The sequence below is a fragment of the Pelodiscus sinensis genome, chromosome 4, assembly GCF_049634645.1.
Source record: "Pelodiscus sinensis isolate JC-2024 chromosome 4, ASM4963464v1, whole genome shotgun sequence".
Taxonomy (NCBI): domain Eukaryota; kingdom Metazoa; phylum Chordata; order Testudines; family Trionychidae; genus Pelodiscus; species Pelodiscus sinensis.
In genome coordinates this window covers 29,524,771-29,552,141 of record NC_134714.1, presented here as the reverse complement: position 1 = coordinate 29,552,141, position 27,371 = coordinate 29,524,771, and the positions used below count along the sequence as shown (strand labels likewise).

Sequence of the window (27,371 nt, the reverse complement as noted above, 5' to 3'; positions counted from 1 at the left end):
TGGAAAACAATAAAATGTGATCTTTGTGACTAAGTTTATTTTCAAAGAAATTCAGTAACTACAAATACCAGTTTCTGACTCAGTGATTGATGAGAACTACTCAGCAGGGACATGTCGAAAGAACAAGAGGATAAAAGCTGAACATAATGTGTCTTGCTTGGTGTGTAATAGGAGTTAAACAAAATAAATAGAGCCTATGTAGGTGCTGCTGCATCAGAGATAGTAAATAAAAATGTCCCCTATGTATCCTGTGATATTTAACCTGAAATGTCAGTGATTAAAAAATATACCCTAGCATAGCTGCCAAGAAAAAGGAGTGAAACTATCCTTAGGGACTGTTGGCTGTTTTCACATTATTATTAGACTGGATATTTATTTAATATTTTTTCTTTCAGATGGTGGAAATGGTGTGCCTGCATGTGATTAGTTTAATGGAGGCTTTACAAGAATGCAATTCCACTATCTTTGTCAAAGTAGGTGAAACACATGTTGTTAATACTTCTTTAAGGATTCATAGGGACCCTTTTCCCAAAAGACTTCCTAGATGGGCAAACTAGAAGGGACTGAGGTTAAAGGTCAGTGCAGGAATATAGCTCTTTACAACATAAAAAAAATAAAATTTCTAACACAAAAGCACAGACCAAATCCCTGAGGGTATGTCTACACTACCCCGCTAGTTCGAACTAGGGGGGTAATGTATGCATACCGCACTTGCTAATGAAGCCCGGGATTTGAATTTCCTGGGCTTCATTAGCATAAAGCCGGCTCCGCCATTTTTAAAAGCCGGCTTGTTCGAACCCCGTGCCGTGCGGCTACACGCGGCACGGGCTAGGTAGTTCGAACTATGTAGTTATTCCAAACTATCTGTACGCCTCGTGGAACTTGCACTTGCTCTGGCCCTGGGCCCCAGAAAAACTTTGAAATAATTGCCTCTGTCTAGGACTGTGGTGCACCATGGGAAAATTTTTCTGCACATCCTGCATGTTACTAGGAAGCAACTTGCTTTGTGAAAGACTTGATTAGTTTACTCTCGGCTGCAAACTCAGTAGGCTCTGTGGGTTAACACTGAGCTGCTGCCATTTGCAAAGGGGGCATGTCTTCTATTGTCAATAGAGTGGATTGCGAATTGGTGGGATATGTAGGACAATGCATGTTGTCCCATGGAATTGTGGGATACATTTGGCCAACTCCCAGGACCTGAATCAAGTGTGGCTGCATCTACACTGCAAAGCAATAGGGCTTGGACCCTGAGTCCTGCCTGGCTAAACCCAGATTTGGACCTCCCAGCCCTGCGGATTCTAAGTCTGAATACTGAGTTAAGCACAATTACAGTGTAGGTGCAAAAGGGGTTAGGCTTGAGCCCAGGCTCAAGTGCAGGCTTACACTGCAGTGTAGTCATACCCTGAGAACATGTCCACACTAGGAAAATACTTTGAAATAACTCCCAAAATAACTATTTTGAAATAGTGTGTCCACACTACAGGGAAGCCTCGAAATCAGACCAAGGCAGACTCCCCTAATGTGGATGTACTTTCTTGACTTACAGCCCCAGGAAGCACTGAGGAGTAATTGCTATGAATGACTCTGGAGAGTAGTTATTTTGAAATAGCAGCAGTGAATTGCTAATTTCAAAATAAGCATTACTCCTCATAGAAAGCAGGAGTTATTATTTCGAAATAACCAGACCATTATTCTGAAATAACGGGGTTGGTAGTGTGGATGTTCCGCTTGTTATTTCAAAATAAGGGGAGTTATTGTAGTGTAGACCAAGGCTTAGTATCCAGCAACAACACAGTAGCGAACTCTGAAAAGCAACCCCCCTGTTAGCATGTCTCCTTGTAACAGCTGATGGAATTATACTGTTGTGGAGAGCTACTTTAACATTCCCTACATGAACAATCTCTTGCTCAGAGACTGAAATTTCTGAAAAGATTTTAGACACTCTCTCTCAGTGCCTCATGTCATGTAGTTCCCTTCAGTAAATGGACTATTTTGACCCTCTCAAAGGGGGTGACATTTGAATGAGATAGCATTTCACTTTGTAGCAGATGACTGAGCATGAGGAAGATTGGATTGAAAAGATGCAAGTTCTGTTAGTAAATGTTTAAAATTCAGATTTATAATACGGTAAAGAGCTCTGTACCTGAGCTCTGTGGGGCAGGTACCTAAAAGTGGGCAAGGCTATGCCAGGATGGGGCATGGACAGAATTCCCAGGAGGTGCACTAATTCAGCACCTATATGAAACAGGGTGGATCCTATGGAGCCCAGGGTGGATTCGAAAGCTGCCTTTCCACTCAAAGGAGAGACATACCTGGCACAAATTCTGCAGTAAATGTCCAAACTAAAGCAACGTTACAATAGAATTAAGATTGAGAGTATGAGTCTGTAATTTAGAATAAGACACAGTTAGGCGATGTCTAAACTGCAGTTATTTCGGAATAAGCTATTTCGGAATTGTTATTCCAAAATAGCTCATTTTGAAATAGCACGTCTACACTGCAGGGAAGCCTCTAAGTTAGTCCAAGGCAGGGTTCCCTAATTGTAGATATGCTATCTCGATTTGCAGCCCCAGGAGGAATAACTTAGAATGGCCCTGATGAGGGGCTGTTTCGAAATAGCAGAAGTGGAACATCTACACACACCTTATTTCAAAATAGCTATTTCAGAATAGGCGCTATTCTTCATAGAATGAGGTTTACATAAGTCGGAATAAGACATCCATTATTTCGAAATCATTTCAAACTAACGGAATTGCTGTGTAGATGCTCGCATACTTATTTCGAAATAACTTTGCTGTGTAGACGCACCCTTAGGGATGTTATACTTATTGGTGAAACAAGCATTATAAATCTAGGAAATGTGAGATAAGCTTAAAAGGAATACACAGGTAGGGCATACAAACAACCTTAACCCTGATCTGCAGAGACACCAGGCAATAACCGCACATTTGTAATGTAAGTGTTTTACAGTTTATAGCTTCAGATTAGTTTTAATTGATTTTTAAAAACACAGTAGTTTTCATTGTGTTACCTTGAAAGTAGAGATTTAATACTAAATTATATAATGGTGGGGAGGATATGCTGTATTTTTTAAACATTGTGAAGTGATTAAATCCATGCTTTAAGTGAGGAGCTCATCTTTAACTGTGGTGCCATATGTTACCTCCATAATTTATAACAGTGGTTTTCAAGCTGTGATCCACAGACTATATCTAAGATTTCCAAAGGGGACCACACCTCCCTTTGAAATTTTACAGAGGTCCACTAATGAAAAATGATTGAAAACCATTTATTTACAAACACAAAATTTACCTCAAATCAGCTTTGAAACTGTCCTATTTTCAAAGGTTGAAAAGAAGACCTGAATGCTCATGGCCTTAATTTACATGAAGAGCCTGCAAAGATAACAGCTCTGATTGTTGGTTGATTGTTGTTTTTAATTGTGTTTCAGAAAATTTAGAAAATTGTATATTGTCTTGATCTTGTTGGTAATTAAGCACGGGAACAGGTTTTATTGTATGTTACAAAGCCCCTTTCCTTTGCATAGATATAAGCCTTTTAAACAAAAATAAGTTATCACTAAAAACAGTCAGGATGAATGAGTAAAATGAATAAAAAAATTATTCAGTTTCTATTTCTTAATCTCCTTTCCCTGAGCTTTCTGTATGGTGCAAATCAAAAAACCACCACCAACACCACCCTTTCTTAGCATAGTGGTTGCTGTTAAAACCTAGATACTCACCATCTTCATTAATTAAGTTGATTGCCGATAGCACTTTTTGGCTTGATTTTGGGACCATATTCTCCCTGGGAGATGGAAAGAAAAAAAAGTCCAACTGTTCCAATGCAGTGTTTTCATCCTCCATCCAGCTAGGTGAGGAGAGTGCAGGGGGGAGGATTTGCTGTGCTCTAAAACCCTCCTTCCCATGCTAAAACAGAGGGCTCAGTCCTCCTAAACCTTGTGCGGATCTTAGAATAAATAAGAAACCCTGTGTTTCTGCACAGCTTCCCAATCACCTTCCCTCCCCTTTGGTAGGAAACATGCAGCCATTGATGTGGCCACTAGCTAGCTCCATAGGAGCAGCATGAACACTTGATCAGATTTCCAGGGGTAAGTCTGTGAGGTTACTAAGAGAGAATGCCATGAAATGCATGGGCTCTTTTAGCTGTCTTCCTTCTGCCTCTCAGTAGCTCCTTATAGACCTGAGTCATCAGAGCTCCAGTGAAGGAGCTTCTGCAAGATCCCAGAGAAGGAAATTAAAGAGCTAATGTTCCCCCTATTTTCTGCCACTGGCTGGGTTCCATCTGTTTTGGCATCCAGCTGCCAACAGAACCTAAGGATTGAATATAGTTTTTTTTATTTGTTTGACCAAGTAATCAGTACTGACAGCTCTGCATATGATCCACTAGCAAAACAGCACTGAAATGTATGTTATGCAGCCAGACAAACAATTAGCATTCTTTGAACCGGGGGAATGGTGCTTTATCTAATGCTGTCAATACTGATTAGGTTTAACTTGCAGCTCTCAGTAGCATAATTGGTAAATTGCAAATTCTGATGCCATTTGGAGAAGCATTTCAGAACAATTTTCCCAGTGGTTAAATTAATATTGGAGAGGATGGATAGAAATGACTTCTGTAGACCTGTCATGTAAAGTTACTCACAAATAAGAGTTCTGCTAAGAGATATAGCCAGAAATAAATATCAGCTCTCGAATTATGGATTCCCAGAGCCCTCCTTGCCTCTCCTACTTGTCAGTGTCTGGAGTATGACAGCATGAAGCCCTGATCCTGCAATTGCTCTGTGAATTGAGTTCCCAGGGAAGTCAATGGGAATTGAGTGCAGATTGATGATGCACTATCCCGGAGAAAATAAATTTAGGCACAGGTCAGAGCCTAAGAGGTACATTTTCATCCTGATGAGTGAGACTGCTAGCTCTAGGGAGTGCTCCTTCTAGCAGGAAGGGCTTCTTTTAGGCCAACACACAGAGATCAGTAAGTGATTAGGACATGGGCAACGCTAGGAAGAGGCTGGAAGATCCACCGCTACATGGGTTCACCGAGCCCTCTCGTAGAGGGCTGCAGCAAGAACTGTGCAGAAACATTAAGCTATCCAGCTCACTGTCTGCTCTGTGTGCTATATGGTGAAAGAGTTTCTTGGGCTTAAAGTAGATGTGTACGTATAGCACAGATCCCTGTGATTATTGACCTGTTACACAGTGGACAGGGATCATAAAATAAGATGTTTTGCATCATCACAAAAACATCTGTCTCAATCCTTTTCACTCTTAAATATATGCAGCAGTATGCACCATGTTGTGCAGTGCCTAGAATGCACTCATTCCAATACTGTTCAGAAAAATCCTCCAGGGAAATATAACGAAGAATTCCTTTTAATGGATTTTTATTTTAAACTATTGACATTGCTGCAAAATAGTACCTGTAATTGCTTCTTATTGTAAAATGGGATACAAAAGATCAAAGCTGGCTTCTTAACCTTGGAGTGCCATGTGTCCAGCATGCCCATCTTTTATAAAGACATTTCCATATTTATGGATGAGTCTTTCAGCATATGTCACTATCGCTTCAAATGGCTAAATGAGTTAGACATACCCTGCTCTGACTCACTGTAACTGGAACAGATTTATAGGTTCATATAGTATACTAACAAAACATTTGTTGTCTCCTCGTACAGCTAATACCCATGTGGCTGCCAATGATACAGTCAAACCTAAAGGTAAATTATTTTTTCTTGTTCTTTTATGGTTATTGTTATTTCTATTCTGTGCTTTGTCTGAATGTACTCTAGAAATAAAGCTATTGGCCTCAGGCTCCCAACTGTCTGACAGTGCATGATAAAAACTTTTATTCAACATACATCTCGTTATAACATGCAGACTGCTTGGTATTTGGGCACATGCCATGGCTCAGCACTGAATATGCCAAATTTGAGTGGGCAAAGGCATCATTTAGGACAGTAGTTCTCATTTCAATACGGAGACACTGCCTCATCTATAATTTCCATCTAGATGGGAACTTTTTAACCATGCCCCCTGACATTGATCCACAGGTTGAGAACCTGTGATTCAGGGAGTGGCTTTCAGTTCTACAGCACCTGAGGTAGACCTGTTGTGGTCTGCTGGTCATCTGATAGAAGTTCTAAGTGGCTCTGTTTGTGACAAAAATGAGTCTGAGGCATACTAAGGAGTCCTGTCAGTCAAGAGTGGATGGGAACAAAGGCTGTGCACAAAGCTCCACTATGAAGTTGCTGTTGAGAACATAAGTGATTTTGGGGATGGTGGCCTGAAATCCATGCCCTTTGCAGCAACATCTTTGTCAGTAGTTGGAGATGAGGTAGAATGATACCTGGGGAGGAGAGGGAGGGAATATGCAGAGAAATCCTTCCTCCCAAAATTAGTGCCTGGGGAAAAAGTCTTACATAATCCTAGTGTAATGTATGTATTGAATAAAAGAGAGAAACGCAACTTTCTGCTGTTTTTTATAGCATTTATCTGCTGGACTCCAACTACGCCTTCAAGCCATTCAGAATAACGTGAACCACCAGAGCCTAAGGAGATTACAGGGTTCAGGACAAATGAACAACAGCTCATCCGTACTCCGCAAATGGCTCCAATGTACCCAGTTTAAAATGGCTCAGGTGGAAATTCAGTCATCTGAAGCTGCATCTCAGTTTTATCCTCTATAAATTATTATAAATTTTTACTTTTGGTCTAGCAATAATAGGTTAAAGCTATAAGAGAACAGCTGATTTTTGTATATATTAGTACTATAATCTATGCTTTTTTAGCTTAGGACAATTGTGAAAACGTTTGGGCGGGGCAAAGCTAAGAGCTTGATCCTGCCAATCCGTAATCACACATGTAAATTACTGCTCACATGAGCAGGCCCAGTTATGTAATTGAGATTGCTCTCAAGAATGTTTGCATGGCTGGGCTCCATCTTTCATGATAAACATATCTCTCATCATTGAACCTGATTCTGAAATGGTTCTTTATATTATTTTTGAAACAAAACAAATCACTTTTCTTTAATTATATTTTTTTTAAACTAGTGCATATTCACCAGTGCGTGAAAGTGCTGTTGGATGATAACACACAAACACAAAAAAAGTGGTGGTGGTGATTTGGGTTCCTTGCTAGAGCTTTTTCTTTAAACTCACAGTTGGCAATGCAATAAAACTTGTCACTGTAAAACAGTGATGTTAAATGAGGTTTTTTTGTCAGTATGTTCTGGAAAAACAGCCGTATTTGAAGAGCATTATTATAAAGCACACTTAGAAAAGAGGTTGTTAAACTGTGCCAGTTCGTTTGTCTTTTTGTTTAATGTTTACCACATCTATCAAGAATGGCTTTATTTTTGGGGAGAAAAAAGCCTTTTCACTTCATTGATTTAGTGCTGTATTTTCCTGTAAGCTTCATGGGAACCACTTTAGTTTTTTGAATATTGTATTTTAGTCTTTTGTCAATATTTGTATAAGCCCAAGTAAAAATGTACAGCCCAATTCTGCTCTCTCTCATGTCTAAGGAAGTTTTACCGTTAAGAGTTCATTAGGAGCAGGTTTGGTCCTGAACTTTTGCATAACGATGATAACAAATTATAGCTATGGCATAATGTTGCATAGAAAGTTTGTTGAATATCAAATGAATTTTAACAAGATTAAGGGACTGATTCTCAAAGCCTATTGAAGTCAATGGAAAGACTTTCATTGACTTCAATGGGTTTTGGTGAATTCCTAAAAAGACCAGGATTTATCACTTCATGTAACTAATATTTAACACTGTTGATTCATAAATGATCTCTCATATTTATTACTGTAATGCACTGACTAGAAGAATAAATATACATTTAAGCTGTATATTAAAATCCTATTAAAAACATACCCTTTACTACTACTCTCTGCATTGATGTATTTGTCTTCGGCTGTCTTTTGAAGGGAAGAGGGGTCCTGAAAATGATTGAGTATGTTTTTGTTTAGTTTAGCTGTGTTATCCAAAAGAGGAAATGTTTACTGGATTAATTAGAAGAAAAAAATGGAAGTAATTGGAAAGATGTTGTTAAAGTCTTATTATACACTACAAAGGGTTATAGAAAGTGCACCGACTTACTCATGTCAACCTTGCGTGTATTCCGTGTGTGTATTCAGGATCATATTGGCTGATCTCAATGAAAGAAAGAAAAAAGATTTTGTTTCTTTTACTCCTGTTAACCTTGCAGAATCAACGCATTTGAGAGAGAGAGATCTGGATTCTATTCCCCTATAGATTCATAGAGTTTAAAACCAAAACAGACAATTAGATCATCTAGTCTGATCTCCTGTACATCACAAGCCATAACACTTCACCCAATTACCCTGTATTGAGCCCCGTAACTTGTGTTTGGGTAAAAATGAACGTCCAGAAAGGTATTCAGTCTTGACTGTAAAACAGCCAAAGATGCTAGTTTGTTTCAGTGATTAACCATCTCAACATTACAAAATTTATGCCACGTTCCTAATTTGAATTTGAGCAGCTTCATTTCTGATCATCAGTTCTTGTTATAAAAAAAAGGGAAAACTATGTAGCACTTTCTTGTTATGGCTTTCTCCTCTATGTTAAAGAGCCCTTTTGTAGTCAGGACTTTTACCCCCACGGTGGTACTTAAATACTGTAATCAAGTCACCTCTCCATCTTTCCTTTGAAAAACTCAACACATTAAGGTCTTTTAAGCTTTCATTATATGGCATTTTCTCCAACCCTGAAGTTATTTGTGTGGCTTTTCCACCCTCTCTAATTTGTCATAATTTTTTTTTAATGTGGTCATCACAATGGCAAGCACTATTTTAGTATCAGATTCACAATTCCATGCACAGAGATAAAATCACCACCCTGCTCCTACTCACTACTTCCCAAGGACTGCATTAGCCCTTTTTCTTATATCACAGCACTGGGGGTATGTCTACACTACAAAGTTAATTCGAACTAACGGATGTTAGTTCGAATTAACTTTGATAGGCGCTACAATAGCGCTCCGCTAGTTCGAACTTAATTCAAACTAGCGGAGCACTTAGTTTGAACTAGGTAAACCTCATTCTACGAGGACTAAGCTTAGTTCGAACTTACTAGTTCGAATTAAGGGGTATGTAGCCCCTTAATTCGAACTAGTGGGAGGCTAGCCTTCCCCAGCTTTCCCTGGTGGCCACTCTGGCCAACACCAGGGAAACTCTATTGCCCCCCTCCCGGCCCCGGACTCCTTAAAGGGGCACGGGCTGGCTACGATGCCCGTGCCAGGTGCAAGCCTGCCAGCACCCAGCCAGCAGACCCTGCACCTGGCACGGCTCAAGCCAGCCACCCGATGCCCCCCAGCCCTCCCCCTCTTCTCGGGACCAGGCTGGCGGCTCCCGGGAGCTTGCCCGGGTCCGCAAGAGGCGGGCACTCGCCTGGTCTAGTGTGGACATCGTGGACCTCGTCCACGACCTCCGCACTAGGCACAGGAAAGTGGCCGTCTAGGGCAGGAGAGCTGCCAGCCTGGCCACCCAGGAACAGGTGCGCATGAAAATCAAGGTGGTCCACTGAGACCCCCGACCCTGAGCCCTGAGCTTATAATGGCTGTACTGGGTCAGACCAAAGGTCCATCTATCCCAGTAGCCTGTCTGCCAACAGCGGCCAACCCTAGGGACCCTGGAGGGGATGGACTGAAGACAGTGACCAAGCCATTTGTCTCGTGCCATCCCTCTCCAGCCTTCCACAAACTTTGGGCAGGGACACCACTCCTACCCCCTGGCTAATACCACTCCATGGACCCAACCTCCATCACTTTATCTCACTTCTCTTTAAACTCTGTTCTAGTTCTAGCCTTCACAGCCTCCTGCAGCAAGGAGTTCCACAGGTTGACTCTTTGCTTTGTGAAGAACAACTTTCTGTTACTAGTTTGAAGCCTGCTACCCACTCCTTTCCTTTGGTGTCCTCTAGTCCTTCTGTTATGGGAACTAATGAAGAACTTTTCTTGATGCACCCTCTCCACCCCACTCATGCTTTTATAGACCTCTATCCTATCCCCCCCTCAGTCTCCTCTTTTCTAAACTGAAAAGTCCCAGTCTCTTTAACCTCTCTTCATATGGGACCTGTTCCAAACCTCTTATCATTGTAGTTGCCCTCCCCTCTCCCACCTCCTTTTCCCAGTCTCCCCGAGTTTTGTTCAATAAAGAGAGATTCTATTTTTGACCACACGTTTTCTTTATTTAGTACATCAGGAAGGGGGGGCTAGGGAGGGGTAAGTGGAAGGAGGTGAGGGAGGAATGGGGTACGAGCCCCCGATGGGGAGGACTGGGCTGGCTCTGTGGGCTTCTGGGGGTGGAAGCTCTCCTGCAGCCCCCCAATTGTCCCCTCTCCCCAGATGGCAGCCTGCGGCAAGTGCAGCCGGTCTGATGGCCGAGTGCTGTGATGTGCCCAGTGTGGGTACTCCGGGCAATCCAAGCCAGGACTGCTTTGCAAGTGGGGCACCCCTGAGAACTGTCTGTCCGGGGTGGGAGTCGGGTCCCTTTAAGCACAGCCCTCGGCTAGCCTGAGGCAGCAGCTCCACGCTCTAAGTCCTCATCTGATGCCCTGCCGGCACTTTTCTGGCTATCCTTAACCCCGGTTCAGGGTCCACTTAATGTGGACATGCTAGTTCGAATTAGCAAAACGCTAATTCGAACTAGTTTTTTAGTCTGGATCCGTTAGTTCGAATTAGCTTAGTTCGAATTAACTAAGTCGAACTAAGTTAGTTCGAATTAGCGCTGTAGTGTAGACATACCCTGGGAGATTATACTGAGATATTTATCTACAATGACTTGCTAAATTCTTTTCAGAGTCACTGATTTCCCATCAAGAGTCCCCCACTCTGTAGCTGTGGTCTGCACTCCTTGTTCCTAGATATATAACTTTACATCTGGCTGTATTAAAATGCATTCTCTGTGATGCATTATCAGCAAAGTTTACACCTATGTAACTCCGTTGGAGATAATGAAGTTGCACAGACGTGGGTGTAATAAGGGAGGCTTGGAAGACATCTCCCTCCCCAGCTTTCATATGGGGAGAGGGAGAAAGAACAGTTAAGGCCTTCCTACAACTTTTGGCAGACTGAAGAGGAGGGATGGAAAGGGATTGAGGTGTCTTACTGCAGCTGGGCTTGGCATCCTATTTCTCTCCTCTCTTCTACTCCTGCAGGCTGCTGATCACATGTTTAGCTGTTAATAGCTCTAGCAGAAGGAGACTGTTACAATTGGCCTCTGCCACTGTAGAGCTGGAGGGATGTGGATGTGCAGCAACTGTAGTTCCTTCAGGGGACAGTTATGGAAGAGCTGGAAGGGAAAGCTGGGGAGCACAGCTGGAATGGGCACTAGGAGGTAACATGGGCATTGAGAAACATCTCGGCTGTGTCTACACTGGGCCACTTATTCCGGAAAATCAGTCGCTTTTCCGGAATAAGCTGCGAGCTGTCTACACTGGCCCTTGAATTTCCGGAAAAGCAACGATGCTCTACTGTACAAAATCAGCCGCTATTCCGGAAAAACTATTCTGCTCCCGCTTGGGCATAAGTCCTTATTCCGGAACACTGTTCCGGAAAAGGGCCAGTGTAGACAGCCCAGAAGTCTTTTCCGGAAAAAAACCCTGATCGCGAAAATGGCGATCGGGTCTCTTTTCCGGAAAAGCGTGTCTACATTGGCCACAGACGCTTTTCCGGAAAAAGGGATTTTCCGGAAAAGCAGCCTGCCAATGTAGATGCTCCTTTTCCGGAAAAACTGAAAATGGAATAGTATTCCGTTTTAAGCATTTCCGGAAATTCATGCCAGTGTAGACACAGCCCTCTAGTATGGCATAGACACTGGTGACACCTTTGGGGGGAGGCATTAATTAGGAGACAAAATGGTTCTAGGAGACACCACTGGGGAGGCAGGCACCAAGGCTGTGTCTACACTGGGCCACTTATTCCGGAAAATCAGCCGCTTTTCCGGAATAAGCTGCTAGCTGTCTACACTGGCCCTTGAATTTCCGGAAAAGCAATGACGCTCTACTGTACAAAATCAGCCGCTATTCCGGAAAAACTATTCTGCTCCCGCTCGGGCATAAGTCCTTATTCCGGAACACTGTTCTGGAAAAGGGCCAGTGTAGACAGCCCAGTAGTCTTTTCCGGAAAAAAGCCCCGATCACGAAAATGACGATCAGGGCTCTTTTCTGGAAAAGCGTGTCTACATTGGCCACAGATGCTTTTCCGGAAAAATGGCTTTTCCGGAAAAGCAGCCTGCCAATGTAGATGCTCCTTTTCCAGAAAAACTTAAAACGGAATAGTATTCCGTTTTAAGCAGTTCCGGAAATTCATGCCAGTGTAGACACAGCCCAAGGGTATGACACAGGCACTAAGGGGCAATTATGAGGGGATAGGCACCAGGAGTAAGGTTGCCAGGTGCTTGGTTTTCTACTGGAAAGTCTAGGGGGACATGTAGGATGTCCAGTCAGAAGTCCTGGCTGGACACCAAAAATCTGATTACCACCTGCAGGAATGCTGGAATGAGGTGGAGGATGCTGCCTGCAAATGCAACACCACCAGCCCATGCCCCACTCCCTGGCAGCCTTGCCCCGAGGCTGGAGCTGGGCATCATGTCACTGACCTGAGCCACCCTTCTCAGCCAGGTCCACCTACAACCTGCATCTTGTAGGCAGGCAGGCAGTTCCAATCCAGCTCCCTAGAGGGCAGGAAAGGGTCAGAGGAGCAGAAGCAGGGGAAAACAAGTGACTGGGAGGAGGCAGGGAGAGCCTGTAGTGCCTGGTATTAAGAAATTTCTAATCCTAACCAGGAGATGGAGGCGAAGTGCCAGCCATTAGGGGGTGACACAGTCTAAGGGACAGCTCTCAGTGGAGCTGGGAAAGGAAGAAGATGATGTCAGGATATAGAGAAGGGTTAGTGGTGGGGTGAAAGAAATTAAGGTGAGTTGAGGAAATGGGCAAGTGTGAGGGGGATCTGGGAAGAGAGACTAGATGGGATTTTGGGGACAAAAGTCTCAGAAGCAAGAGGAGAGAGAGGTGACTTGGATGAGAGGGAGGAGGACACATTGGGGAATTTGTGTGAAACAGGTGAGTCTGAGAAGTTTTCACACAGAGACAAATCTGTAGAGGAGAGGAGACAGTAAGTATTTGAGCAGGAGAGTTAAAACTCACCTTAGCACCCAGAGCTTGCTACCACATAGGACAGGAACAACCAAAGACCACACCAGAGGAAGACAGGCAGGAGAAGAGCAAAGTAAACACTTTGAGATGGAGATATGTCCTAGTTTTTGTTTAAAAAGATGGGCAAAATCACTTGTTAGAACTTTTTCTTTTGGCTGCTGTGGCAGGGGTGATTTTATGGTGGGGGCATGTCTCTCCTCCTCTCCCCGGCAACATTTTGGACATAATTACTCCATTGTGGACAGGTGTGACTTAGGACAGAATGTAGGTTGCAGAACCTATATTACTGGTGATATTGGGCAAGACAGAAATGAGCTCAGTTCGACGAGAGTCCATAGTGAGTCTATGATTTAGACAGTGAGGAAAAACCCACACCTTCACTTGTAAAGGGAATTAACTTGATCTGAAGTCAATGAAAAACAGCTATTGAGCTCCAGAGTGTTATTTTTATAGGGTTTCTTTCCAGAGAAGAACCACATTCGCTCAGTCATTATGTCTATTGTGCAGTAAGCACAGGCAGCACTGTGCAGAGACCTTGCCCCATAGGCCTAGCCACCTTGAGTCATAGCACAGAACAATGTAATGCAAAATGTGCTGGTGGAGTGTGACACTCTTGTGTCATGAGTGCACCCTTTGGCTGGCTGCATATGTCTGTACTTCCTCTCTGCTTCTTCCTGCTTCGGGATACAGCAGCATCCCGGGGATGCTTTGGAGATAATGTCCTTGTTCCCTCGGGGCTTCCTTACTACAGCTCTCTAGCTGGGCCATTATGCTTCAGTTCCTCCTTTGGGGTGACTCAGTAGCTAGGCCACTTCCCCCTAGTGGCTAAGGGGTTTTGAGGCAACCCAGGCCCACCCGCTACTCTGAGTCCTGACCCAGGGACCCTGTAGATAGCAACTCTCTGTTGTCTTCGTTCATTTAAGTTCCACTGCTGCAATAATGCCCTGCAGCATCTTTTCCTTTACCTCAGGGTTTTTTCCAAATAGAGTCCCAGCACCAATACAGGGCTCCCTCTCATTAGCTCCTGGATGTACCACCCTGTTTGGGGCTTTGCCAGCCAACTACACTCATACAGCTCCAACGAGAAGTGAACTGGCTCTGACCCAGCAGCTTTCTTTATACTAGCTTGCTGGGCCCCTATTGGCTTCTTCAGGGAGCCTGAAGGACTTCTCTACTGCTCTTTTCTGGGGCAGGGTGACAAAGCCATAAAACCTCCAGCAGGAGACCTTGGGACCGAGACCACTCTGTCACATAGTCAGTCCTTATAATTAAAAGAGGTCAGAGCCAGAGTTTGTATTCTGATTCACATCCAGACTCTTCCAACATCTGGGGGAGTTTGGTTACGATTTTGGTTTAGCCCCCTACAAAGGAAAGAGCTGAACATAAGTATCTGAGGATTTGGTTTTGGTCCATCTTTAAGCATAATCAAAATGCATCATGGAACAAATGGGTCTTTTTGAATCAGTGAAGTTAGGACTGGGTCTATTAATTGGAAGCTGTTCTAAAATAAGGGACAGCCTGGAAGAAGACTTAAAATGAAAACGAACAAATAACCCAACGGGGGATGATAGAAGTGAAACATTAGTAGGGATACTTTTAATAATGCCAGATAATACTGATAGTTCATGCTTTGGACTTGGCTAAATATGTGCTTTAACACGTATTGTGTAGAAGGTGTAGAATTGTACAGTGTAATATAGCTCCCTGCAAACAATGTAGGCATCCTTAAGGAGAAGAGAATGATCTATTTTAAATGTGTTTAAATGGTTTAAAATATATCTTTAGGTTACTTGAGGGCATATGTAACTAAAGTGAGTCATTCATATTATCATTGAAAGAGCTCGGAGCAGCAATTCTTTGTATTTTGTGGGCAGATTAGGAAGTAAATAACATTTGGTGTTCCATAAAAATGCTACCAAATAACACAAACTAATCTTCTTGTTCTATTATGCTCCCAGAATTCAGATCTCTTTTATATATATGTCAGGAATAGTCGGTTTGTATTGCTGTGGTCTCTCTTCTGGGAACTCTTTAAAGAGCTGGAGCTTAGAAATAGCATTTAGTCTTATGTTGTGATAAGCTTCTTAAATCAATGGTTGTCACCACAGCTGACCTAGTAAAAAAATCAATTTATTTTGCACTGAACTGTGAAATTTTCAAACACGAGACAAGGTACTTGGGATCAAATGACTGTTAAAAACCAGAGTGTAAGGCAGCACAACTGCTAAATTATGTAACCCTGTATCCTGCATGGCAAGGTTATTGGATGTACTGAACACCTTGAATTACTTAATTTTCCACAGAGGTTTCTTTAAATGCCTCGCTGTTTTATCCGCATTCAAAAATGCACTTCAGTTATAATGGTGTTTTAGTCAATTTTATTAATTTCTACTCAGACATCATATCTGGCCTAATTCAGTGATATCTAATTACAGACTAATCAAAGTCTTAACCAAAGGTTATAATATAATAATCATTATTTCAGTTTGACTTAAAAAGTGGTGATGCAATATGACCTGATGTGCCATGGGAGTGATAAACCTGTCTTTTACTTAGTGAACCTCACTAGGCATGATGACGATTACTTATTCCTCTTCCTGTAGTACATACAGAATGGTGTCTGTATCGGATACATTACATCTACAGTTGCACTTAACCTCTCTTTTCCACTCCCCAATAACTTGGGGTTTTTCATTGGGTTGTCAGTCTGTACAAAACTTATTTGTTTAGATATTACAGGCCTCAAGATTTATACTAACTGGCCGAAGCTAATGTTATACAGGATACAAGTCTGTAGGTTACTTGCATTACTGCTGAATCTAATGCAAAGCAGAATATAATAATGAAGCAGGAACAGAATCACAGTAAATATAACAAAGGCAAACTAGTCCATTGGTTACAATCTGGAAAAGGATGTAAGAGGGAGATGAGATTAGTAAGATATATGATTGGGCGCTGTAAGCTGGAAGAGACAGGAAGCAGAAGAGCAAGTAGTAATGTGCACCAGTAGGAGAAAAGAGTTTTGATGTTATCCCACACTGTAAAGGAGCCAGAAAGAGGGCCTGGTGCTGCTACCACTACTCCAGCTGTGGCTGCTGCCCTCCCTTGTGGTGGCTGGTGTCAGAAATACATTTGGTCAGGTAGTGCGGGACCAGGTGGGAAGAGGAAGGAAGGCCTGCTGGAGACCACTGACTCCAAGGGGTTCACTACCAATCCAGGAGGTGTGGAGAGCCAAAGCACTTAGTATTTTTCAGCCATGAATAAGCCATATATTATTGCTCTGCACATGCCAAATCATAAAAACAAAAGCAGTATTTTCATACGTGGTTGGTTTTTCATTCACTGCCAAGGAAACTTAACATAAAAAAAATCAGGAATCTAAATGATGGAAAATTATTCAATTCATTGTCAATATTTTGCTGGATTTGACAATGTTACTAATCTACTAATTCGTGATCCATGAGCTGCACTGGATAACAATACAGTCTGACATTGTATTTAACCACTTGCCTATCAAGCCTGACAAACCATGACTGTGTGCTGGGAAGCTCTTGAGTTTGATAGACATAGTGTAACTCTGGGTCAGCTTTCTTTATGTATAATTCAGTAGTGGGGGTTTAGGCTGTTTAATATTTTAGCTCCTTTCAGAAAGGTACAATCCCATGTCTAAATGTTTACACACACAATAAAAATGTCATTGGTAAGCCTTTTTTTGGGCAGGTTTGTTTTTCCATCAGTTCTACGGCTTTCCTGTAAGATTACTGCAGATCCTGCAGATTACTTGCAGAGAAGTGCTTTACAAAAGCTTTTCTGAACCTGAGAATTTTTCCCTCAGACAGAAACGTCAATAAATCTGGATATAAAAAACCCATATTTTAAAAATGGTAATTAGTCATTGAAAAGTTTACCTGTGTTAAGCTGCTGGACTTGAGGACATTTTGTATAAACAAGGACAAAGTGTTAGCTCCTCAGCTGATGTAAATCACTGTAGCTCCACTGAAGTCAAGGGACCTACCCAGACTTACAGCAGCTCCGGATCTGGCTCAGTTTTTTTAGCTTCTGAGAGATGAGGATTGTCACAGTGGGGATGTGATGCAGGCAGATGATATCATAGTGTATATAGATTCTAATGTTAGCCTATTATAGATGTGCATTGTGTTGAAGGCTATTTAACACATGCTGCCATGCCTTAGTATTCCTTATGCAATTTAGCAGGTACATCCTCATGCAGATGTTTACTAAAGGCCAGACTGTGTCCTTTAGGAACAGAGCAGTGCTGGGAGTGGGGGGGGGGAGGGGATGATGCCAGAAAAATCATTTGGGGGCCACACACAAGTGAGAAGGAAAAAAGGAAAACCAAACCCTCACTGACGTGGCCCCCAGCTGACCAGGGCACAGGGTCAGCTGTGCTGTCTTTGGGGAGGGGGTAAGATACCCCCATACATCCTGCCTCCTTCAGTTCCTCTGCAACCTACATGGCACTGCCTCCATCTTATTTTCTTCCGGCTGGGTAGTCTCCCTATAGTACTAGCAGTCCCTGAGCTAAGCAGAACACAGGATCTATAGACGTGTCTACCAAACAGGAGTGTCATGACAGGCAAACTGTGGTTGGCCCTGTTTGTGAGTGTATGAGATGTCGGACAGAGCAGAGGGGAAATCCCTTTCCTCTAGAGCATCCATGCTGGAGCCAAAGCTCACACACAGAGTGGTAGGGTAGGCCAGCGCTATGAGGCACAATTACAGGGGACATGTTGGAAGCAAGGCCAGGCCTGTGCTCACGCTAGCACTTGGTGCTTGCAACTGCAGAGAATGTGCTTTGAAACTCTCAGAAGGTGTGCAAAGAGCCATTACTATGCACATTCCTCTCAGCAGCCCCCAGAAATTAAGTCAGGGGTGGAGCCACTGACCCACCGAAAAATCAGTCGGGGGCTACACACAAGTGAGAAGGAAAAAAGGAAAACCAAACCCTCACTGACGAGGCCCCCAACTGACCAGGAGAAAGACACTTCCTACATTCTCTTCACACACCAGAGCCTAGGGGGGTACACGTTAGTAGAGTTTGTGCACTCCCGCTTTATAGTGAGATGGCAGGCGGGCTGGAGTGCCAGCATGTACTCCCAAATGCTTGGGGAGAGCCCCTGCATCTGGCCCCCAGGCCTTAGGTTCCCCATCCCTGCATTAAGTGACCAGGATGGCTGAGTCCCTGAACTTTCTAGGACTATCTTTAGCTGAAGTGAATCTTACCTCACTTAATCCAATCACTTCTCACAGATTTTCAAAGCTTTTATAGAAAGTGATACAGAGGAGCAGCTACATTATTTTGCTAGCTGACTTTCTAGTAAGAGCTTTCAAACTTCACAAAAATCTCCTTCCCTTCCTTCCTTCGCTGCATCAAACCACCACATCTCTGCTCCAGCAATCACAATAGCTCTCTGGGTCTTGATCAAAACCTTGTAACTCAGTCCCAACCCTAATGATTATTTATGGTGCAGTCATAGCTGTCCATGTGACAAATGCTGTACAAACCTAGAGGAAAATGTGCTTCTTGTTCCAAGGGTAGTATAAATCTTCAATCATTTGAACCCCGAATCTTAAGGAAGTGTAATTTCTATCTGATCATTCCCTTCCTCAAACCTTCTCAGCAACAATATTTAGCTCCATTATATTTTAACAGAAGAAGATTTACCCAGCATTGCTTGGGTTCTTAACTCAATGGCTACGTCTAGACTGGCATGATTTTCCGCAAATGCTTTTAACAGAAAAGTTTTCCGTTAAAAGCATTTGCGGAAAAGAGCATCTAGATTGGCACGGACACTTTTCCGCAAAAGCATTTTTGCGGAAAAGCGTCCGTGCCAATCTAGACGCGGTTTTGCGCAAGAAAGCCCCAATCACCATTTTTGCGATCGGGGTTTTTTTGCACAAAACAAATCTGAGCTGTCTACACTGGCCCTTTTGCACAAAAGCTTTTGCGCAAAAGGACTTTTGCCCGAACAGGAGCAGCATAGTATTTCCGCAAGAAGCATTGATTTCTTACATGAGATCGTCAGTGTTCTTGCGGAAATTCAAGCTGCCAGTGTAGACAACTGGCAAGTTTTTCCGCAAAAGCAGTTGCTTTTGTGGGAAAACTTGCCAGTCTAGACCTAGCCAATAAGTTTTGTGTTTCTTCATTTAAATTATTGTTCTGGGGTGGGGCTGTAGCTGAGGGGTTCAGTATTCAGGCAGTCCCCACAGTTTGGGGCCAGATGAGACATGCCTGCCCATGACAGATAAACAGAAACACAAACAGACAAACTCTCTGAGGCTATGTCTACACTCTGGTATTCCAGAAAAACTCTGCCACATCCAGGGGAACGCATCTGCTCTTCTGAAATTTTTTTCAGAAGAGCAGACGTGCTTTTTTGGCATCCCTGTAAACCTTGTTTTACGAGGAAAAAGGGATGTTCTGAAAAAGGCAGGGGGTGAGTCCAACATTTGGTCCAATGTAGACGGGCCAAATGTTGGAAAAGCCTCTTCTGAAAAAAGAGGCGGAAAAAGCTACACAAATTGAGGTTTGCAGAACAGGTATATAGTAGATACCTGTTCCTTTCCCCACTCCTGCCCCCTGCTGGCCAAATGGGGTTATAGCTGTCCTGGTCCCCATTTCTGGATCCTTACTGCCCCCCCCCCATAGTTATTCTGCAGTATAACGGTCCCTTCTACCAGACACCTCCCTTTCCATTTTATGAGAAACAATCGAATTCCAGGAACATCCCATTGTCTTGGTACAATCAAACCCTGACCTTACTTTAAGTTATGATAAGAGGAAGCTGTGCATCAAATTTGGTTATTCTAGCTCTTACTATTTAGGAGGAATTCTGGAACAAACAGACTCACAGATGGACAGACAGATTCACATTTCTAAAATATTTAGAAGAATTTATGTCAAAACTGTATTGAATCTGATTTATCTAATATATGTGAATTTGCACATTAATTCTATTACTTAAGATATGTATTGTCTGTATTGTCCAATTATTTGTCAATTATTATTATTTGAGGTAATTATTCTCTTCCTTTTGAATCACAAGACAGCTAGGCTACATCTAGACTGGCCCCTTCTCCGGAATAGTCATGCAAAGCAGGTAAGTCAGAATAGGGAAATCCGCGGGGGATTTAAATAAACATGTCCGCCGCTTTTTTTCCGGCTTGGGGAAAAGCTGGAAAAAAGCGTCTAGACTGGCGCGATCCTCCGGAATAAAGCCCTTTTCCGGAGGATCTCTTATTCCTACTTCAAAGAATAAGAGATCCTTCGGAAAGGGGCTTTATTCCGTGCCCTGTAGTCATGGTGCCATGTAGTCATTATTGTTGTCAGAAGGAAGTCCTGATGCAATAAAGTTTGAGAACCTTTGAGTGAGAGCCTTAAAGGGGCTCTTAATTAATATGGTTTTTAGCCATTATTTTTTGGAGGATGGCAGATAATATTTCAGACCATCAGATATGGTTCCAACATATATTTTGTACAGTAGCTGCATTATAGTTGCAAAGACTTATGATGAAATCATCTGAAAGAAACACACTTGGTTTGGTCAACATTGTGCCCTTTTTGCAGGTAAATAGCTCATAGTAAGGAAATGGCATTTGAAGCTGCGGAACTCCTAAAGTAACTTGAATTAAGCCCATGTACTGCTTGTCCTTGCCTTACACTGTGGGCTGTGGGTCCCTATATGGGAAAGCGTGAAGCACTGGGGCCACTGTTAGCTTTGGTTGCATCAAATGAGAAAATTCCAGGGATAAAGAAACAGTAGCTCACTGAACTGATAGCAGGTTTCCAGGAACGGTGCATCAAATCCTGTGCAATTTTGGGGGGGCAAAACTCCTTTTTGAAGGCAGTTGTTTGTTTTGTCTGAGTAAGGACTGCAAGATTTAGGCCTTGTGCTGATTTTATCATGCCCTCAGGGTGCTTACTTTATGGAAGCAATTACCCACCCTCTGTCACCAGGAATGTACCTGCTAGCAAATGAAGATATTTTGGCTGTGCTACATCCCCTGGGTGCCCTCTGAAAAGGGAAGGAATGGTTCTGACTCTGATTTTTATTTTGTGGTTTAAGGGGATGGGTTTGTGAGTCCTAGGGGAAAGATTAACTAGAGGGAAGATTAAATCAGCTGAGTGCCTCATTTCCCTGTTCAGATTTCAGCAGGTGAAAATTGTAAGGTTTGCACAGTTCTGACCTCCAGAGAAGGATTTGGCAAACACAGAGCCCAGCAGTGACTCACTCCCTTTGGTAATGGAAAGTTTTGGTGATTGGGGGCTGACCTTTCACAAAGCTTTGATCTTGGGACATTTACATTCCTATTAACCCTAAGAGACTGTGTAACTGAAGGGCTAGCAGGCTGGATTCTCTGTGTTAAGGCATACCACTCTCTCTAGCCAAAACTTTGGCTTCAAGGGATACAGTTGCTGATAAAAACAGCAGAATAGATCCAAAACCAGAAACTTCAGTCCCAAACACTTTGAATTTCAGTAGTTTTCACATTTGACTTTCCAGATCAATTTATCCCTGTGGTTTTTGGTTCCAGGATGGATCTAAACTTGGAGAAAGTCTATTTTTCAGTTCCTGCTTAGATGCAAAGAACACCTGAGCCTGTGAAATTTCCACTAGTCAAAAGCAAATCACAAGATTCTGCTAGTATGAAAACGGAAACCGAGTGCTGTTTACGCTTACTGCTTCTAACCGAGAATGTTTAACATGCACCCTATTTTCAGTCTAATATGGATCTAGATCTCGCACAACTTCCATGGTCCACCCATATTAATATTGTGGTATGAATGGTGTTCACAATACTGCTGTCACAAGAGAAAATGCCATTGATGCATACTGTATTGATTTTTCTAGCAAAAATTTAAGTCTCATAGAGAATTGTATAATATACTAGCGAGTGAGCAAGAACCACTGCTGCTTACTGGAGACAATAACAGGCCACACATGCTTGATGATGCTTCCCTTTTTGGCTAGATCTCGGGGGGGGGGGGGAAGCCCTAAAATTATAAACAGATAACTACGAGACTCCTTACCACAACAGCTCTGACCTATGCCTTTGGAGCAATTGGATGGTAATGGAGGGAAGTAGAGTGTGAAAGTGGAATATCCCCTTGCAAGAGATACATTGCCAGAATAAACTATTGGCTGGAAAAACTTTAAAAACAATGAATAGTCTGGCAGCACCTTAAAGACTAACAAAACATGTAGGTGGTATCATGAGCTTTTGTGGGCACAACCCACTTCTTTAGATGAATGGAGTTATTAAAGGTCTAGTTTCTAAATAAATAGGGGGGGGGGATAAGAGAAGGAAAAAGAAGAGGGGGAAAAAAGAGGGAAAGAAAGAGTCAATTAGAGTGTCTAGGCTACATGGAGCTGATAGAGAAGATGCAAATTATTATTATTGGCTGATCATTCGCTGAAGGAATGACCTAGCAGTTTCTGGCCACAATGACCATATATAAAGTAATCCTTCCCTAGGTATCACATGGCATGGAGCACAGACAAGGTAAGCTTGCTGACAGCTCATGTGGGATGGGCAATCAAGGGGGAGACTGTTTTCACTTAGTTAAGGCACAAAGTGAAGTTAGATATCCAATTTTCATGAAAAACCAGCTGGAGTGGGGAACCTAGTTCCCCTACATGCCTCTGAGAATTGCTCATCTGCAGGTGCACTAATCTAAAATGGGTGATTGTTAAAGTATTACACAGCGGTAATCATGGTTCCAAGGAGTTTCAAGGTTGAAATTATAGGTGTTTCAAGAAATTTCAAGTCTTTTAATTAGTCTGGTGCCTCAGTGTGAATAAGCCAGATAGATTGTGAAAAGTTATGAGGGCAAATAAAAAAAGTGTCCAAATGGTCTGAGTGGCAAAGTGCACTTTTTGCACTCAAGGGACATTAAATTACAACCAAAGTGTTTGGCTTTTTAGAACAACTTTTAATTAAAGCAATGAAACATGCCACCCACTGGAGGTTCATGTGGTCTCCCCTTTGTTTTCTGAACAGTAGCTGTAATTTCAGCTACTTTAATACCACTTATAATAAACAAGAATCGGAAAGCAATCAAGCCTGAAGTACCACAGAAATCAGATTAATAAAATCAACTTGGCAGCAGGGAGACTTATTTTTTTTGTGCTGCTTCTTGGTGGACAAAAATAGAGGACATACATTCAGAGAAGGTCCCATATGTTGTATTGCTGTTTGTGTCACAGCCCTAAATGTTTTGGAAGCAATGTACAGTAGCTTCAGCTATTACAGACAAAGTTTAGATGAATGTGCCTGTCAAAATCTAAATGAAATCCTATATCACTTTACTTGTGGTTTTTTTCCCATTCCAAATGAAATTATGGAGAATTAAATTTCTGAAGCATGACCATTGCACAAGGAATTATTCAGGGAAGCTCTGGCCACCTGCAGGAGATTCTTTCCCTCTAGCTTGTTTGTTCATTTTCTCTGTTACTAATTAGGTTTCTGACAAATTTAGTTTGCAGATGATGGATTTTAAAGATTATTTTAAAGGACAGGACATCAAGGTCAATCTTCTGAGCTGACAGTGGAGTAACCTTCAGAATGCTTATGCTTAATGATATCTCGGGAAAAGGAAGGGCTGCCATGTCTGCTAAGCTGACATTCTTGTTAGGGATTAAAAAAAAAAAAACCCACAGCATCCACCAAATAATATTGACACCACATTTATGGATATTTAAAGCTACATTCACTGATATTCACAGCTGCAACCACTATAGGAGAGCCACTTTCTAAACATTCAAGAAAGGATGGCAAAAGGTTTTAATGGCATAACCATTTCAATGAAAAACCACACCTCTAACCGGCACAGTAATACTGGCACAAAGTGTGTTGACTCAGCCTTTGTTTGCAAATTGCTCCACTGAGACTTCTGGCAGAGTAAGGGGCTACTCAGATCTGCTCTAAACAAACAGTTTTTGGACTAATATAACTATCATTTAGAGGTGTGACTCTCTTTTTAACTAAAACAGTTAAATCAGTACAAACTGGAGTGTTTATACAGTTATTTCCATATAAAGCTGTCTTTTACTTGTACTGCTTATTCACTTTCCCATTCTGATGGAGTACTCTGCTTTATCTTACTACCAAATGAGCGTACCTTTGTAATAGCTAGGGCCCTACAAGCCTCTGGCCCCTGTTTTATTAATTTATCCAACATTGACAGCACAACCCAATTGTCTCAGACCATTATTCTTCTGTAGCTTGTTGAGATTGCTTTGTGTTTAAATTTGCAAAACCTCATTTTCTCATACTAGGATCAAATGTTAGGACTCACTAATTTCAATCAGTCTCACATTTGTAGTAATTTAGCTCACTGCAGCATGTTGATTAGATTCATTGGCTAAAACAGCTGCTGAATATCCTATGGCAGGAAAAAAATTACTCTTTGCAAAGCAATCATTTTGATGGAAGAGATTATGATGGGGAATGCCAACAGTGAGTGAGAATAGAATGATTTATCCCTAGAAGTTAAAATATGATTGTGAATAAGCTGGTGGGGGAAAAGGGAAGAGGGTTTGGGGATCGTTTTTGTGTTTTAAATGATTGGCCTTTATTGGATTTGTTGAGTTAAAATCCTTAGTAAGTTAATGCTCAGGAACAAAACTGGCAACAAAAGAAATTATATTGATGCAGAATTTAATTGATTTGTTTCCAAATTCTTTGATTTCCACTATCATGGACAGCCCAATTTTTTTTTTCAAGTGTGTATCCTTGATAGGATTTCCAAATCTGTCTTATAGATGCTCAAATTGACTGTTTGGCACTGAAAATACTATTTTATATGTTTGAGTCATTCTGCATTCCAGGACTTGGTTGTGTCCTTTGCAAAACAGGCCCTGTATGTCATACCTAAGTAGAAAAAGATTGTTCATTTAAGTGTTTGTTGAGAAAGGTACAGCTGTTCCATGGACTCTTTTTAAAAAAAAAAAAAAAAAAAAAAAAACTATTGGCAGCTTGGGTGGGACTAATCTTGTAGCTAACTTCCATGGCTGAATTAAGAGAAGGGATAGGTCTTGTTCTCACCTCTGTTCTAGACTGTGACCTGAAGCAAAACATCTGTTTCCATTTCATCATCAGTAAAATAAAGATAATAGAATGTTCTGTAGTGTGCCAGATGTGTATGTGTGTTTGGAAAGAATTGCCCATTGGTACTAAATAGGTTAACTCTAGCTGGCTAAGGTATTTGGTTGCATCTGGAGGTTGGGTCAGATTCAACTGAATATCAGCCCAGTTGAAGGTAAGGAGCATAAAGGAGGAAGACCAGATAAGGGAAAGAGCTTGGCAGTTGCTCTCTGATTTCCTAAGGCTGAAGGAAGGCTAATATAGCAAGGAGTCTGAGGAAGCAAACATTAGCTGGCTGTTACAATATCCCTGTACTGGAAACTAAAGGAAAGAGAGAAGGGTTGTGGACTTCCCTATTGGCCACTGGAAAATGTGGTGTAGAAACTCCTGGCTACAAGGAGGAGAAAGACAACTGATTGGGAACGAGGAACCACTGGACAAAGCCTTATACAAGAGAAGGAAGATGACCCAGGAAAGGGTTACGAGTGTGGATGAGTGAGCCTGGGAAGGGGTGAAGTTTTGAGCACTTAAATTTAATGTATTGGATTCTATCTTTATTCTAGAAAGGGCGAAACTCTATAGTGCCCCGGCCAGAAGGCCGTATCCTGAAGAGACTACGACAGAGCTAAGCAACTGTTATCTAGGAGTGCTAGATGAGGAAAGAGGTGCTATGCCATGTCCAGCCATGAGGGAGCAAGCCAGTGATGTGTTCTGCTCTTTCCTACTTACCTCCCTTACAGTGGTTTTGTGAGGATTATCGTGTGTGTGTGTTACAAACCCTGAAAGCTTCAAAAAGGAATCCCTCTATAAAACCATAGAGCAATATTCCAATAGAATCCTGTTGTGTCTTGGGCAGTGCAATAGATGTACAAAGTACTCTATAGCCACAAACGCTTCCTTCACTCTCTAGTAATCAAGCAGGAAAACTAAAAACCTTAACTAATTCACTTAAATTGAAATGTGTCGGAAAGTGAATCGGGAATGGGCTTGCTGACCTCCCTCATGTTTGGCATGGTGTTTAATCCTCTTTATAATCCCTCTGGAATGGCACATGCCAGATTTTAGTCTTCTCGGGACTTGAGATACATATAAAATAGTTAGATCTCTGATAGAGATACAATATCACCAAAGGAACATATTTACTCAATTGACACGTGTCTAACCTACACACCTAGTGTGGGTCACTGTCCCATGTAGTGGCAGTTAGACAACTTACAGCAAGAGATAAGAACAAAGGAGCTCTACAGCCTAAGTTGGGAGCCAGCTGGCTTTATAGCTCAAGCTATAGAGGCTCCTACGCTAAGTTCTAGAGGTCCCAGGTACAATAGCAGTTTGGGTAGGTCCCCTAGGCAAGGGCCCTACACATAATGTGCAGACTCCTGCAGGAGTGTCTGAACCTCTGTAGAAGTGTGTGTGGAGGGGTGCAGGAGCTCTCGAACTGTGGTCCTGGCTGGAGTGGCTGGTGTAAGAGCAGTTTGGGAATCCCTAAACTCTCCCCACCTGCCATGAGTGGGGTGCTTGAGAGTAGTGCCTGTCCTATGTCCTTACCTGCCCCAGGCAGGTGGAGGTTCCAGAGCTCCTCACAGCAACAGGACCCTCTTAGCAGCTCTTACTATGTCCTGGCTCTGACTCCCACCTGCTTGGCCAGAGGGTGGAGAAAGGAGGAGTTGTGAGAGGCCCCTTGTGGCAAGGGGTGGCTAGGGCCCAATTCAGCCCTTTTACTTCTCAGGTCCACTGCCACAAAGTGCAGGCCCTGCTGTTTCATGATTGCCCAAAGCAAGCCTGCTGACGGGAGGATGGGGGGGCTCCCTGGTACTATGGCTGCGGAGGTGGCCAGAGCCCCAGGCCCTTTGAATTGCTGCTAGAGTGCCATGGGGAGTACTCCAGGCATTTCTGGGAGCCTGGTGGAGGCACGACACTCTCCAGGTGGTACTGAGGGCTACCTAACCCCAGCTCCAATCCTTCTGCTCAAGTCCCCACTCAAGTAGGAGTAGGGCCCCCCTGCCTTGACTAGAGGCCTGGCCAGGCTGTTGACTCCTCTGGCCTCAAATTACTATGCCC

General features: G+C 42.6%; 1 protein-coding gene and 1 long non-coding RNA gene across 17 annotated transcripts in view; one reads left to right on the top strand and one right to left on the bottom strand.

Moving 5' to 3' along the window:
• UNC79 (unc-79 subunit of NALCN channel complex) overlaps positions 1–7,917 on the top strand; it is a 170,733-nt gene extending 162,816 nt beyond the window's left edge. For all 15 annotated transcript variants that reach the window (XM_075926674.1, XM_075926676.1, XM_075926675.1 and 12 more), the window contains 3 exons: positions 396–473; positions 5,696–5,737; positions 6,506–7,917. In XM_075926674.1, the coding sequence (XP_075782789.1) occupies positions 396–473; positions 5,696–5,737; positions 6,506–6,706 (321 nt within the window). In that variant the 3' untranslated portion in view covers positions 6,707–7,917. The remainder of the gene's footprint in view (positions 1–395; positions 474–5,695; positions 5,738–6,505) is intronic.
• The window catches only part of LOC112547521 (uncharacterized), a 52,558-nt gene extending 35,308 nt beyond the window's left edge, over positions 1–17,250 (bottom strand). The window contains exons 1-3 of one of the 2 annotated variants that reach the window (XR_003091289.2): positions 17,111–17,250; positions 7,902–7,966; positions 3,743–3,807 (exon numbers count right to left, since the gene is read on the bottom strand). This is a non-coding gene — a long non-coding RNA (uncharacterized LOC112547521). The remainder of the gene's footprint in view (positions 1–3,742; positions 3,808–7,901; positions 7,967–17,110) is intronic. The other variant, XR_012903321.1, reaches the window with a different exon arrangement.
• Between the last annotated feature and the right edge of the window lie 10,121 nt (positions 17,251–27,371).